The following is a 15,079-nucleotide window of genomic DNA, read 5'->3' as shown; positions in this document are numbered from 1 at the left end:
TTTTGTTTGAATATGGCGCTTATCACATGCTGTGTGGTATCGGCGTTTGGTATCGGGGCATTTTAACGAGTACGAGTACAGGAGACCAATATCGGTGTATCCCTAGTTATTTTAACAACGTTTACATTTGACATTTATTCATTTAGCAGACGCTTTTATCCAAAGCGACTTCAAAATGAGGAATACAACAAGCGATTCATCATAAAGAGGCAAATAAACACAAACTCATAATGCAAAGTTTCAGACATAATTTAGAATAGTATAAGCTAGAAGCACAGAATTTGTATTTTATTTTTTTAAAAGTAGGATGCAGTTAAGTGCTCGCAGAAGAGATGAGTTGATAGCTGTCTGTTGAACATTGTCAGGGATTCAGCATTCTGGATGAGGGTGGGAAGATCATTCCATCAGCAAGGAGCGGTAAATGAAAATGTTCTGGGAAGTGACCAGTAATATCAACCCAGTCAGCTAAATGGTCCTATCAAATCCTGATGGATATTTTTTTTATTGGTCTTTTGAAGTATTCTAATTTGTTGAGATAGTTAATTGGTGGGTTTTTGTTAAATGTGAGCCAAAATCATCACAATTAAAAGAACCAAAGACTTAAACTACTTCAGTCTGTGTGCATTGAATTTATTTAATACACGAGTTTCACAATTTGAGTTGAATTACTGAAATAAATGAACTTTTCCACGACATTCTAATTTATTGAGATGCACCTGTATCCCACCCTAATTATTTCCCTCTGAATATGCCACATTATGCTATTTAAATGCATTGCAATTGCGGTTTCATGTTGTGTTTAAATTGGATGAAAGTTTGCTCATTTCCAAAGGAAGACTGGAAATGTTTACTCTTGTGTTTACATTCATACACAAAATTACCTTTACAAAAGTATCAGCCTTATAGAAACAGTGAGTTTTTGAACAGGCGAGTGGAGGGTGAGAACCTGCCACATTTTTTCCAACACCTCCTCCGCTGAGTTGAATTTACCAAACTGAAGATCGCTACCATTCACACTCCTCCCCCGTATGGAAGCTGTTTCTCTGCTCATCTGTTTTCCTTCTATCAACTTGCTTTGTTTTCATCCATCCCTCCCTTCCAGGACTTCTGTTTTCATTCCACGTCTCCTCATTTCCCACTCTTCGCTCTGTTGGCCCCCCCGCAGACGGCGCGTCCCGCTCCCAAACAGACTGAGAAAACTGGAGTGTCAGAACTCAACCTTATTGATTGAGGCTACAGTTTATTGAACTACTGAAGCATGCCACCGTTGTTGCTACGCAGCCTTCGTTTTTTTCTGCATGCCTGCCAAGACCAACTCACTGATCACATGGTGATAAAACTGGTTCGGCGCATTGACACACTGTTAAAAAAGCAAACGTCTGTTGAAGTGGAGGCAAACATAGGATGATATGGACAAGTTGGGAGAGCAAGTATTGCATTAAAAGCTAGATATTTAAGATTTTCCTGCTGAAAAAGGGCAGCTTAGACTGGCATTAGGTTTTAGTGTTGGTTTGCACTAACGAAAGGAGGCTTGCTAGTTTAAAATATATTTAGAAACATAAAATGCTGTTTAGTTTTTTTTTTACTGACGACACTATGCAAGTGATTGAAGTGGTTTTAGTAGAGATCACACACACACACACACACACACACCAAAATACACCTCATTTTTACATTTATGCTTCAGAACATCAAAAGCTGCAAGTTCAAAGCCAAACGCCTCAAGCTGTTGCATGAGGCCATAACAGCACAGCAACCAAAGTAAAACTGATAACTATTTGTCCTATTTTATCCTTACCCATCTTCAAGAAACGACTAAAACACATCTGTTCCACCTTTATTTGACCCTCTAACTCTAGCACTTTCTATTCTATTTTAATTCTACTTTATCTATATTCAGAGATGCAGTCGGGAGATGGGAGAAAGTTGTAGAAAGTCAACCATCACTGCAGCCCTCCACCAGTCGGGGCTTTATGGCAGAGTGGCCCGACGGAAGCCTCTCCTCAGTTCAAGACACATGAAAGCCCGCATGGAGTTTGCTAAAAAAACACCTGAAGGACTCCAAGATGGTGAGAAATAAGATTCTCTGGTCTGATGAGACCAAGATAGAACTTTTTGGCCTTAATTCTAAGTGGTATGTGTGGAGAAAACCAGGCACCTGTCCAATACAGTCCCAACAGTGAAGCATGGTGGTGGCAGCATCATGCTGTGGGGGTGTTTTTCAGCTGCAGGGACAGGACGACTGGTTGCAATCGAGGGAAAGATGAATGCGGCCAAGTACAGGGATATCCTGGACGAAAACCTTCTCCAGAGTGCTCAGGACCTCAGACTGGGCCGAAGGTTTACCTTCCAAGAAGACAATGACCCTAAGCACACAGCTAAAATAATGAAGGAGTGGCTTCACAACAACTCTGTGATTGTTCTTGAATGGCCCAGCCAGAGCCCTGACTTAAACCCAGTTGAGCATCTCTGGAGAGACCTAAAAATGGCTGTCCACCAACGTTTACCATCCAACCTGGCAGAACTGGAGAGGATCTGCAAGGAGGAATGGCAGAGGATTCCCAAATCCAGGTGTGAAAAACTTGTTGCATCTTTCCCAAAAAGACTCATGGCTGTATTAGATCAAAAGGGTGCTTCTACTCTAAATACTGAGCATGTGATATTTCAGTTTTTTTTTTTTAATAAATCTGCAAAAATGTCAACAATTCTGTGTTTTTCTGTCAATATGGGGTGCTGTGTGTACATTAATGAGGAAAAAAAATTAACTTAAATGATTTTAGCAAATGGCTGCAATATAACAAAGAGTGAAAAATTTAAGGGGGTCTGAATACTTTCCGTACCCACTGTATATATATATATACACCCTGCTACGTGTACTGCGTTAGGCTAACCGAGAATTGTCATTTGCACTTATATATTGTTGCTCTTTTGTTAGTTTTGACTGCTTTTATTGTCCTCATTTGTAAGTCGCTTTGGATAAAAGCGTCTGCTAAATGACTAAATGTAAATGTATTTGTGCATTTACTGAAGAAAATGAGAGTGGTGCTGGCCACAAAACTTGCTGTCATGATGCTAGGGTGTTGTGAGTGGTTGTCGGCCCATTGCTATGTGGTTGCTAAGGTGTTCTGTGTGTTTTTTTTAGCCTGTTGCTTGTTGATTGCCTATTGGTCCAAATCAAAACTACATGCACTACCGGTCAAAACTTTGGGGTTGATAAGATTTTTAAAAATGTTTTTGAAAGAAGTATCATAAAGGCTGCATTTATTTGATCAAAAATACATTAAAAACAATAATATTGTGAAATAAATTACAAATTAAAATAATAAAAATGTTCTGATTTAAAATCACTTAAAATGTAATTTCTTCCTGTGATGGCAAAGCTGAATTTTCAGCATCATTACTCTAGTCTTCAGTGTCATATGATCCTTCAGAAATCATTTTAATATGCTGATTTAATGCTCAAGAAACATTTCTTATCAATGCTGAAAACAGTTGAGCTGCTTAATATTTTTGTGATTTTTCATGATTCTTTGATGAATAGATAGTTCATAAGAACAGCATTTTTTAAATGGTAACAAAATCTGTTACTTTTGATCAATTTAATGCATCCTTGCTGAATACAATTATCCATTTTCTTAATTTACTGATCTCAAAACTTTTGAACTGTAGTTTATTTTTTATGTGCCATAAGACAGTATATGGTAGTATGAAAGATATAGACCGTATACTAGCATAAAACGGTTTCATGACCCCACCATCCATCTTGTGCGACAGCATGTGCATGTGTTACCATCTAGCTTAATTCAGTACTTTATAATCTGTAGTTAATATATTTAGATTCATCTTTTAGAAAGATTTGTACACTCAATATCCTATTATTCTATTACAACCTATATTTCAATATCCTATTAAAACAATTGCAATATTGCAGAGTATTTGGGATGAATAATATGTGGATTAGGACACATGCTTCTGCTCCACCCTAACTGTCTCATTCTTTAGTCTTGTGATTTTATGGAAAGTCTCAACCTTTATTTGTTTGTTCTGTTCCTCCGCAGAACAGTTTGTCCCAGGATGAGGTCTTGAACTTGAATTGCCTTAATTTCTCACACTTTTATTTGTTGTGGTTGTTGCTTAGGGCGGTGGCGTGTGTCCCTTCTTGGCCTGGTCAGTCAGTCACGGTGATGTAATTGGCTTCTGACTCGTGAGGGATCGGCTGACCCATCTTTTCAGTCCAAAGAGAGGCCAAATCTGCAGTGCTGTTCTCACAGGACCATTTCATTAAATGCTACACAAGGACAGTTCTGAACAGAACATGTGCTATTTCTCCAGTCCAAATTATCCAGGGGCAATTTCAGAGTTACAGCTACTCTTAATTAATGCCTGTTAATGTAACTCATTTGGTAATTAGTATCCAAGTAGTTTAGCCAACTAAGCAGCACAGTCCTAGTAAATGTGGTCAAGCTACATCTAGCCCGTATTCTCTGAGATGCTTAGACGCTGCAGAACTCTCCATCTAGCTCACTTTACACAGTGTGTCCCCAGACACTGTGTCTGCAGACCCTGAGCATGTAAATCTCTCCCCTGTCATCTCTGCTTCATGATTCTGTCCCTGGAGATGAGGGTAGAGATGGGAACAGTAGCTGGCAGCCTATTCCCAGCATTCTACAGTCTCCTGGGGAATAATTACTTCACTGTGGATCACTGACTTTGTCAACTCTCTCGAACACTTGGGATTAGATGTATCATAGGATACCCGTGACAACAAGAAGTATGGCTACTCTTCAGTCATTCTCCATTTTACCCAGATATCAACCTTACCATTCAATTTATTAATGATATTTGTAAATGCTTTGAAAATGTCATAGGTCATTTTAGTGGATACACTACCATTCAAAGGTTTGGGGTCGGTAAGATTTGTCAGATGTTTTTGAAATTAGTCTCTTATGCTCACCAAGGCTGCATTTATTTGATCAAAAATACACTGTAATAAAAAAAAACTGTAATATTGTGAAATAGTATTGTAATTTAAAATAACCGTTTTCTATTTTAATATCACTTAAAATGTAATTTATTTCTGTGATGGCAAAGCTGAATTTCCAGCAGCCATTACTCCAGTCTTGTGTATAACATGATCCTTCAGAAATCATTCTAATATGATAATTTGGTGCTCAAGAAACATTTCTTATTATTATCAATGTTGAAAACAGTTTTGCTGCTTTTTTTTTTTTTTTTTTACATTTTTCTAAAGTTCAAAAGAACAGCATTTATTTGAAACAGAAATATTTTACAACAAAGTGTTTACTTGTCACTTTTGATCAATTTGCTGCCTCCTTGCTAAATGAAAGAATGAATTTCTTTTAAAAAAATTGTACTGATCCCAAACCTTTGAACGGTAGTGTATATGTTCATTGCGGTAATTTTGGACATGTTCCACTCTTGAAACTTGAAAGTGTCAAATGAGTATTCATTTTGAAGGTATCTATTATTCATCTTTCATCCCTTTTTTTGGCTTAAAAAAATTAGCTAGCTATATTTACATGTATACTTGCTTTTCTGATTCTCTCAGGTGTGTCTAAGGATCCCAGGCGAGCTCCAACCAAACTACCAGGTCATAGAACACTGCTTATGTGACGTCTCCACATGACTAAGGGTTTGTCCGGAGGGAGAGGGAGGCATTGTTCGAGAGTAGGTCAGATTGCTATACAAACAGTCACCAAAAAAATGTAGAAAGGCAGCATGGTAGCACTTACTGTACAATATACTGTAGATATGTGATTATAAATTTCTAGTTTAGAGCTGTAGTTGGCTAGGATAAATTATGCTTTTTCCAAAATTGTGAGAATGATTTGCATTTGTAAATTATAAGATTCTATTTATAAAATATTTAAATAAATGTAATTTTTAAAAAAAAGTATTTTGTAATTGTAAGCTATTGTTACAAATTGTAAACCTATGAAATTATTCTAATTATAAGAAAGTTTAGTTAAATACATTTTTAAAAATTAAAACGTGACAAAAAATGTATAAAAAAAAAATTTTTTAAAATTTTTTTCGATTTATTTTAGTGTGATCACTACGGTGCACCACCTGAACTACTGAAAAACAACCTTATTGTTCATCCCTGTTTGTATGAATATGAATAGCTGCTCAACAAAACAACAGAGCCTCACCCTACTGAGATTTGCAGGCTTCTAACACAATACCTCAACTAGAGACTTGTCAGGGATGTGGTTGTGCTTCCTTTGTATACAAGTGTTAGTCACCCACATGCATAGGGTTTTGAAGTAGCAGCAGCACAGACCCGTCCTCCTCTGTTGTGTGGGGAGGAAGCAGGCTGTGTTTTCCATCTGTGGGCGATGGTAACAGCGGAGGCCGTCGTGATGGTGTGACCTTGGTGAGCTGAGGGAAAGGCTTCATTCCGTACAATACAGAGCGAACTCACAATAGAGGTGGGCAGGAATCATATTAGAAACACTGGGGCCACTCAGGACGCATAATGGTTATGAACTTATAAAGGATATTGTTGTTAACTAAAGTATTAAAAACTATTTTGTAAATTGAAGTAAAGTTGAAATAAAGTATTAGTTTAAAACTTTATTTTAGTTATTTGCCAAGGCAACATTTGTAATTTTTATTGTTTAAGTTGAAGCACTAAAGTTACTAATCAATAAATAAACACTAAAACTGAACTTAAACTAAAACTGAAATAAAATAAATTTAACCTATAGTAATATTAAAATAATAATAATAATAATAATAAAAATGACAAAAGCACAGGACTGACTAACCCTAACAGAATTACTAAAAATGTAACTAAAAATGAAAACTTAAAATCTAAAAATTAAAGCTAATTTAAAATATAAACTTAAATATTATATACGGTATAAAAAATACTGAAAATAACGCTGGAACTTGTATAGGCTGGTGTAAAACTGCCGTGTTGCTAGGGTGGCTGTCAAGTGTTCAGAATGTTTTTATCTCGTTGCTAAGTTGTCTGGATGGTTGCTATGGTGTTGCAGTGTGGCTTCTAAGGTGTTCTTGGATATTGCTTAGAGGCCGAAATCAAAAGAAACCCACCATCAAGTCTCTGTTACATTCTAATCTTTAGATATGGCTGGATAGGGCTTTAGAAAAACCTTATTTAGAAAACTCTACTTATTGCCTAAACTATGAGTTATAATACTAGTGATGCTTGCCTTAAAAAACACCACTAATAATAGAAAAGATCAGAGGGCTCAGATGAAAAAGCTTTCCTCGTTCTCTTTCTGCTTAGAGGAACACACTCCAGGAATCACTGTGCCCACAAAAAACACTCCAGGAGCTGAGAGCATTCCACAGATGAAACGTCCTTCCAGAGCCCTGATAAACCACATTTAAATCCTTGGCAATATTGCCTTTTCTCCCATCAGGCACGGACCAATTCTCAAATACGCAAGCGCAGATGTCTGCTAAAAAACCATCTACTGAAAAACAAAAAGCTTTTCAGCTGCATTTTCTCAGGTTTTCTGACACCCCCCCCTTTGTGTTGAAAGCAAAATCGCATAAGAGAAGAACAGAAAGGTGTGTGCAAAGGAAATAGGTATTTTTGGTCAGTGTTGGGAAAAGTTATTTGTAACGCATTACAATATTGCTTTACTCCATAAAAAAGTTACTAATTGCGTTACTTAGTTACTTTTTATGGAAAGTAATGTATTATGTTACCTTTGCATTACTTTTTGTCACTTGAGCTGGGCTTGCTTATTTGTCTTTTAACATCAACCCCCCCAACAAGGTTGAATGAACTATGGTGGGGGTTAGCCTCTTAAATTAAAAAAAATTTGCTCAGATTTGCCCAAAATCAGCTAATTTAATTGGAACGCAAACATTTCTCATCAAATTCTTCCAACGCTAAATTATCTGAGCTGCTACTTTTACTGTAAGTACACAATTGTCTAATTTGTTTCTATACTATATATCTATATGAAATTTTAGGGAAAACATCTAAGACAAAGTTGGTATTACATGATGTTGATACAGAGCTAGTTTAACAAGATTTTGAAGATTTACTGTACATTGAAGGTAGCCAGTACAACAACATGTTTACAGTGGCTTCCTCCCTCAGGGGCTCACATGATACTGAAGGGACATGTGTCATATGAGCAGAGAAAGTTGCACTGTAATGCTATAACCGCCTGTGGTAGTGAAATAGCTGGAAAAGTGTGATGAAATGTATATGCAATCATACTATTTCACATTCAGAAAACATAAACCATTACGCATGCATTACAGTTGCACAAAACATCACAAATTAACGATCAAAACACAGTGCAATCCACTTGAAATGACACTCGGATGGAATGACAGACCTGTGTTTTGAACATTATGATGTGTAATTATCGTTGTTTGTCAAAAACAACAACAAAATGTGTTTAAAATGAATCTGTTTTTATGGTTTATTGCGGCCTCACCCGTTCTGGAGAAATGTTGTGACATTTGGGCAAAACTACTCCACAAGATGCGTAATATTATATTTCACGTTGTGTTTTGAGCCATATTTAGAATTTTATCAACCCTTTTATGTCCTTAACATTATTGTACAGAGCCGCCACCCTTTATAATCTCTGTGCGCGTGATATTATAAACACATAGAGGTCAGAGGTGTCAAGAATAAAAGCATGCTTTCTGTTGAAGAGATGCCACACATCCCTACGAACAGTTTCACTGGAGCTCATTTGAAAGGGTAGATCACCTAAAAATTCAAATTCTGTTATCATTTACTTTCTTTTTACTGTCTAAGGTGGTTCATATGGCTTGAGCAACTAAAATTTTGGTCTCATCTTCCTAAAGTTACTTATCGTTTGACTTCAGAAGATTTGAATTCTAGTGAATGAGTTGCACGATTTGATTTTATGGTACTTATCTACTTTTCGAAGCTTCAGTCTTCATTCATTGTAAATGCATGATAAACAACCACTACATTGTTTAAACTTTCTCCTTTTGTGTTACACAGAGGAAAGTCGGTTTGGAACGATATGAGGGTGAATAAACGATGTCAGTCATTTCATTTTTGGGTGAACTGTCCCTTTAAGGCATGTACAAAACCCAGGCCACAGTTCAAAGACCTTCATACCTGTTTGATGGTGTCTTGTGTGTCCTCGGCTTCTGGCAGAGGTGTCTGTGAGGAGAAAAATAGAGAGAAAGAGTTTGAAGTCCGTGTAAAGCAATATTAAATATGTGTTCTGAGTTTGTCACACCACATAAAAATGTGTTATTAACCACACAGACAAATTTGGATGATAGAAAAAAAATGCCACGTAAATAAAACAAGGTATCAAAATCTTGAAAAAATAATCGGTATTCTCTGCACTCAAATGCTGGGGGTGTGTTCGCTGTCAGGGCTGAATATTGCACAGGCAAGGACCAGTCGATAAATCTAGTTTTAAAGTATAATAGTAATAGAGATTATACAATCAATCCGGCGACTGGCAAAATGCCATTCTTTCCATGTACAGCATCAAAATTATTAAAACACGATACAACAAAGGCACTGAGGGCTAAAGAATGCCAGAAGACATGCCAGACTAATGCTGCCATGTGTGGCATTTGACACTATAGCACTGGACATGATCTTTGCCACCTGCCTCCCTCTCAGCAAAGACTGATGAACTGCCTTAATGTAATTAAGATTCACACAAGAATTCAAGAGGAATGTTTGGCTCTTTAAGCTTGCGGGGTGGAGGAGGGACAGACACTGTCGTTAAGAGGTTTATCCTTTGTCTTTGCAATACAATTTGCTTGACTGATTAACAAATGTGCGGAGGCTGTGCAAAACGCAAAACATTAGACAGCAGGGTAGATACAGTGGGTACGGAAAGTATTCAGACCCCCTTAAATTTTTCACTCTTTGTTATATTGCAGCCATTTGCTAAAATCATTTAAGTTAATTTTTTTTCCTCATTAAAGCATTTTTCAGTTTTTCTTTTTTAATAAATTTGCAAAAATGTCAACAATTCTGTTTCTTTCTGTCAATATGGGGTGCTGTGTGTACATTAATGAGGAAAAAAAATTAACTTAAATGATTTTAGCAAATGGCTGCAATATAACAAAGAGTGAAAAATTTAAGGGGGTCTGAATACTTTCCGTACCCACTGTATGTATGGAAGCTAATTTCTGCCATGGAATTAAAAACCAAATAAATAAAAAAGGTAATTGCAATTTTTTTTAAATCTCACAATTCTGACTTTTATTATCCCAATTTGGATCTGACAATTCAGACTTTTTCCCCTCACAATTCTGAGAAAAATAGATGTTAACTTGTAAATGCGAGTTTATTCTGTAACACTTTACAATAAGGTTCATTAGTTATCAGTAGATAACTGTATTAGTTAACATGAACTAAGCATGAACAATACTTCTACAGCATTTATTGATCTTAATGTTAATTTCAACATTTACTATTAACATTACTACATTAGTTAATGCACTGTGAACTAACACGAACAAACAGTGAATAACTGTATTTTCATTAACTAACATTAACAAAGATTTATAAATACTGTTGCAAATGTATTGTTCATTGTTAGTTCATGTTACTTAATATATTAACTAATGTTAACAAATGACACATTGTAAAGTGTTGCCGTTTATTCTTAGAAGAAAAATCCAAATTGTGAGATATAAATTCAGAGTTTTTATCTCGCAATTCTGACTTTTTTTTTCTCAGAATTGGGAATTTATATATCAAAATACTGAGGTAATGAAATGATCAGAATTGCTAGAAAAAAAGTCTGAATTGTAAGACAAAAAGACACAATTACCATTTTGAGTTATTTATTTATTATTATTATTATTATTATTATTATTATTATTATTATTGTTCTTTGGCAGAAATGGGCTTCCATATGGGCATTATTTTACAGAAGACAGTGATAGTTATTTTTGCTATTAATATCAAACTAAATACCTGAGATCAAAACTGTGTATTCAGCAGAACTGTGTAATATCTGTGAAATAATAAATTACTTTCAGACATATTGATAAAGTCTATTCGCATAAACAACGACACAATGAATGTGGCTATACTCTGTATATGTCTAACAATGACATTTTCATTAAAAAAAAATCATTTTTGAGAGAACTATTCCTTTAATGCCCATTATGTTGTTGAAAATTAAAAGGACACTACAAAAGAGAAAGCATTCGAGTGATTTCAAGCCGCTGAACTGGACCACATACTTGAGAATAAACAGTTTGTAAGCATGCATATCTGATTGGATTCCTGCTCAAGAGGCACTCAAGGTTTTGGTTCTCTGTCCAGCCATTAACTAATAACAATTGCCAGCAGCTCTGATCTCTGTCTGCAATCAAGAGGTAAGAAAAGCTTCACTCTCCTCTACATCTTAAAGGGTGTGATATGATGCAATTTCAATTTTTTCTTTCTCTTTGGAGTGTTACAAGCTCTTGGTGCATAAAGAAGATCTGTAAAGTTGCAAAACATTTCATTACACCAAATACACAAAATAATATTCTTTTTAGCAACATCATATGACCCCTTTATCAGAGCATCAATGAGACTGAAGACAGAATAATGGATGAACTATGTTTAAATATTTATTGGTAAGCTGTTAACCACTGGTGATTTAGATGCCCACATGCTTTTTAGTTATTGATTCTGCAATGAACTGAGCTATAGAGGAATCTCTGGGTAATATCAAATATAATTCATCATATCATATTTCATGGTACAGGTGAATAACCAGGCCCACACAGAATCTGTGTGCCAAAGAAGTCCTGTCACTCACAACGCAATACACAGCTTCCATTTAAGTTTCTTAAATATTTTAGCAAAGCAATATAATTTTTGCTTTCAGCTACATTTTAAAAAATAAAGGCTCCAAAAGTTTTTTTTTTTTTTTGCAGTGCCATAGAAGTGCTATTTTGGTTTTGCCAAAGAATCTTTCAGTGAACAGTTCTTAAAAGATTTTTTTTCTTTTAGTGTGAAAAACATTTAAAAAATCTAAAGAACCTTTTCCACTATATAGCACCTTTTGTGCAATAGAAAGATTCCATGGATGTTAAAGGTTCTTCATGGAACCATAGATTCCAATAAAGAACCTTTATCTTTAAGAGTGAATCAGCAAGTAGTACTGCTCTGTCTAAAACATTTTATTATGTTTAAATCCATTCTGCATAGTCACCCAAAATTGCAGAAATGCTAAAAAGTCTACTGATGACTCACTGTTGCATGTGTTCAGTATTTTAGAGAAAAATAATCTCTACAGTTTGGTTTTGAGACTTTAGTCTTTGCAACTTCAGGGATCTTATCTATGCACAATCAGCTTGTAACACTCCAAAGAGAAAGGAAAACTTGAAATCGCATCATATGACCCCTTTAACTCTGGTTATGCCCAAAACCATGACATATTTGGAAAGAACCAAATCATATCAATTAATGACCAATGCAAGTACATAAAAAAAAAAAATTATAATTTAAATGAATCGCTAATGAATCACTCAGACTGTTTTGTGAACCAGTTTGACCAATTCTTTGATTCAAGATTTTACTCTGCTTAAAAGAAATACTGCAGTAGCAGATTAGATATTTTAGAGAAAACTAAATAACTAGAAAAATGTATATTAGAAATGTTCATCACTTTTAAGATTTTGTTTTTTACTTTTTCAGGCCTAGAAAACAAATTTTCCTGATATTTCCAGGTTTTCCATAACACATTTTTAGCCTTATTTGAGTTAGAGGGAGAATTTAGGATACAACTGTTGTGATTTGAAATCGATTTCAGGCTTTCTCTATTCAAACAGACGAGAGCTGTACTTGCATGACTAGAAAATAGCTGCAGGGGAGCGTAACCATGATGACCAAGTGGACCAACTTGAATCATTAAGGACTTGAGCTACCAGTTGAGATGCCGCCAGCATATAGTTTTCTAACGGTTTTTAACCTTCTGACAAAGAGAAACTCTCCACAGTCTTCATCTGCCCAAATTCCACCTGATTTCCCTCTGCCCATATGGCGGAGAGTCCATAACTCCATTTTTATGAGGCATTGTCAGACTCTGTTCCCATGGCAGGTGTTACTCAGCATCAGCTGACTAATGCTGTGAAGCATTAAGAAGCATATCCTGCTATTTATGGGCTTGCCCTGATAATGTATCTTTATAGGTTTTGTGAAAACTAATCTTTCGGTTTTTATCCTGCGTGAACAGCCCCTTACAATTACAATGGCTCATGGTTATTATAATAATAATAATAATCAAGGCTTTCTCCTTTCTCGCTCCTTTAAGGATAGTTGTGCCATAATTTAGTCACTTTAATGTCATTCATAACCTATATGTCATTCTGTTAAATCACACCACTATGAGCTAAAGGTTTCCTTTTGTGTTCCAAAGAAGAAAGCAAGTCACGTGGGTTTGGAACAACATAGGGGTGAGTAAACCATGACAGAATTTTACTATTCCTATAACCGCTACACTACACCACACCACACCACCTAGGGAGTTAATGCAGCAGACGCCCACAGAAAACGCATCAGCTTTGAGTCAACAGTGCCAACATTTAAGGCTGATGTATCGTTTCTTGAGAAGATCTTATAAGGATAATATGATTTGTTTTGAAAAGTGTTTTTTTTTCCTCAGCATTTTCCCTGCTTGATTTCCTTTCAACAGCAGCAATGGACAGTAAAAATGGTTGGATGATTCTCAGGTGATCAGGTTCACTGCATCCTCATGCCTGATTTAACTTAGTATAAGTTTGGCCAGCATGGAGATCTCTCCACCCTGTGGCTCTGTTGACTGAGTAAACTGTGTAGAGTGAAACTGCAGCTGGCTGGATCACATGTTCCAGTACAAGAGGGAAATTACACAGGGATATTGACTGTAAGTCTAATGAAGATGGGAAGTATCTGAAATCACATGATTGTGAAATGCTATTGACAGGTGTCTTTATTCATTTACTTTACTGAGTGTCCAAATTAGCCATATAATTGCTGATAGATAGATGTAGTTCTAAATATAAATTCAATTGCTGCATCTCAGGCTCCATGGCAGTAAAAGAAAATCATAAATAAATGAAAGACGACTTGCCATTTATCTTAGAAACTCTTATGGGAATCTCACTTATGTGGTAGACACAAATTTAATGAAGTGTGACTAATGCAGTACAGTCTTAAAAGAAATAGTTCCCCCAAAAATGAAAATGTGCTGTTTTGGACTGCTTACGCTTATGAATGGTGCTTGATCTATGCATATATTGCATAAGATGACTTTTTCACTGAAGAAAGCAATATTATGGATAGAGGACTTGTATTTTAGCTGGAAGCAATGGTTTGAAGTTAAAAACATTTTAATGAGGAATTTGTTTGGAGATGTGCGGATTACTTGTGGATTATTGTTATGCTTTTATCAGCCTTTTGAACTCTCATTCTGGCGGCACCCAATTACCGCAGAAAATCCAGTGTTGAGCAAGTGATACAATGCTAAATTTCTCCAAATCTGATGAAGAAACAAACTCATCTACATCTTGGATGGCCTGAGGGTGAGTAAACTTTCAGCAAATTTTCAAGTGAACCATTTCCTTTAAAGGGGTCATATGATGCTTTTTAAAAGATCATTATTTGGTGTATTTGGTGTAACAGAATATGTTGACATGCTTTAATGTTCAAAAAACACATTATTTTTCAAATACTGTACATTATTGTAGGTCCTCTATGCCCCGCCTCTCTCAAACGCTTCGTTTTCTACAAAGTCCCTCCTTCCGACAAGCGCAGTCTGCTCTGATTGGCCAGCTGACCCAGTGCATTGTGATTGGCCAAACACCGCAAGCACTCATCGGAAATGTAACGCCAGATTGTCATAGCAAAGTCAGAATTACCTCCTCTCCTAGGTTCACGAAACGGTCGTCCATAAAATGCATTGCTGTTCTGTTGTAAGTGATCTTAAATATTCCTAAATGCATCTACTTTCGGAAGGCCAAATAAAGTGCTTTTGCTTTTGCCTAGAAACACACAGCGTCTCCCTGACATGGCTGCTTCAACACTAAATGCGGTTACTGAAACCACGCCTTCTTTCTTTGCGTCCACATTTGG

General features: G+C 36.1%; 1 protein-coding gene across 1 annotated transcript in view; it reads right to left on the bottom strand.

Annotated features, from left to right (window-relative positions):
• The window catches only part of LOC107756413 (rap guanine nucleotide exchange factor 3-like), a 41,798-nt gene that overhangs the window by 17,113 nt on the left and 9,606 nt on the right, over positions 1 to 15,079 (bottom strand). The window contains exon 3 of the mRNA XM_016573508.1: positions 9,113 to 9,157. Coding sequence (XP_016428994.1) covers positions 9,113 to 9,157 — 45 coding nt within the window. The remainder of the gene's footprint in view (positions 1 to 9,112; positions 9,158 to 15,079) is intronic.

This window comes from Sinocyclocheilus rhinocerous, unplaced genomic scaffold (assembly GCF_001515625.1).
Source record: "Sinocyclocheilus rhinocerous isolate Xijiao unplaced genomic scaffold, SAMN03320098_v1.1 scaffold712, whole genome shotgun sequence".
NCBI classification, from domain to species: domain Eukaryota; kingdom Metazoa; phylum Chordata; class Actinopteri; order Cypriniformes; family Cyprinidae; genus Sinocyclocheilus; species Sinocyclocheilus rhinocerous.
The sequence above is the reverse complement of the archived record's forward strand: the minus strand, read 5'-3'. Positions and strand labels throughout refer to the sequence as shown.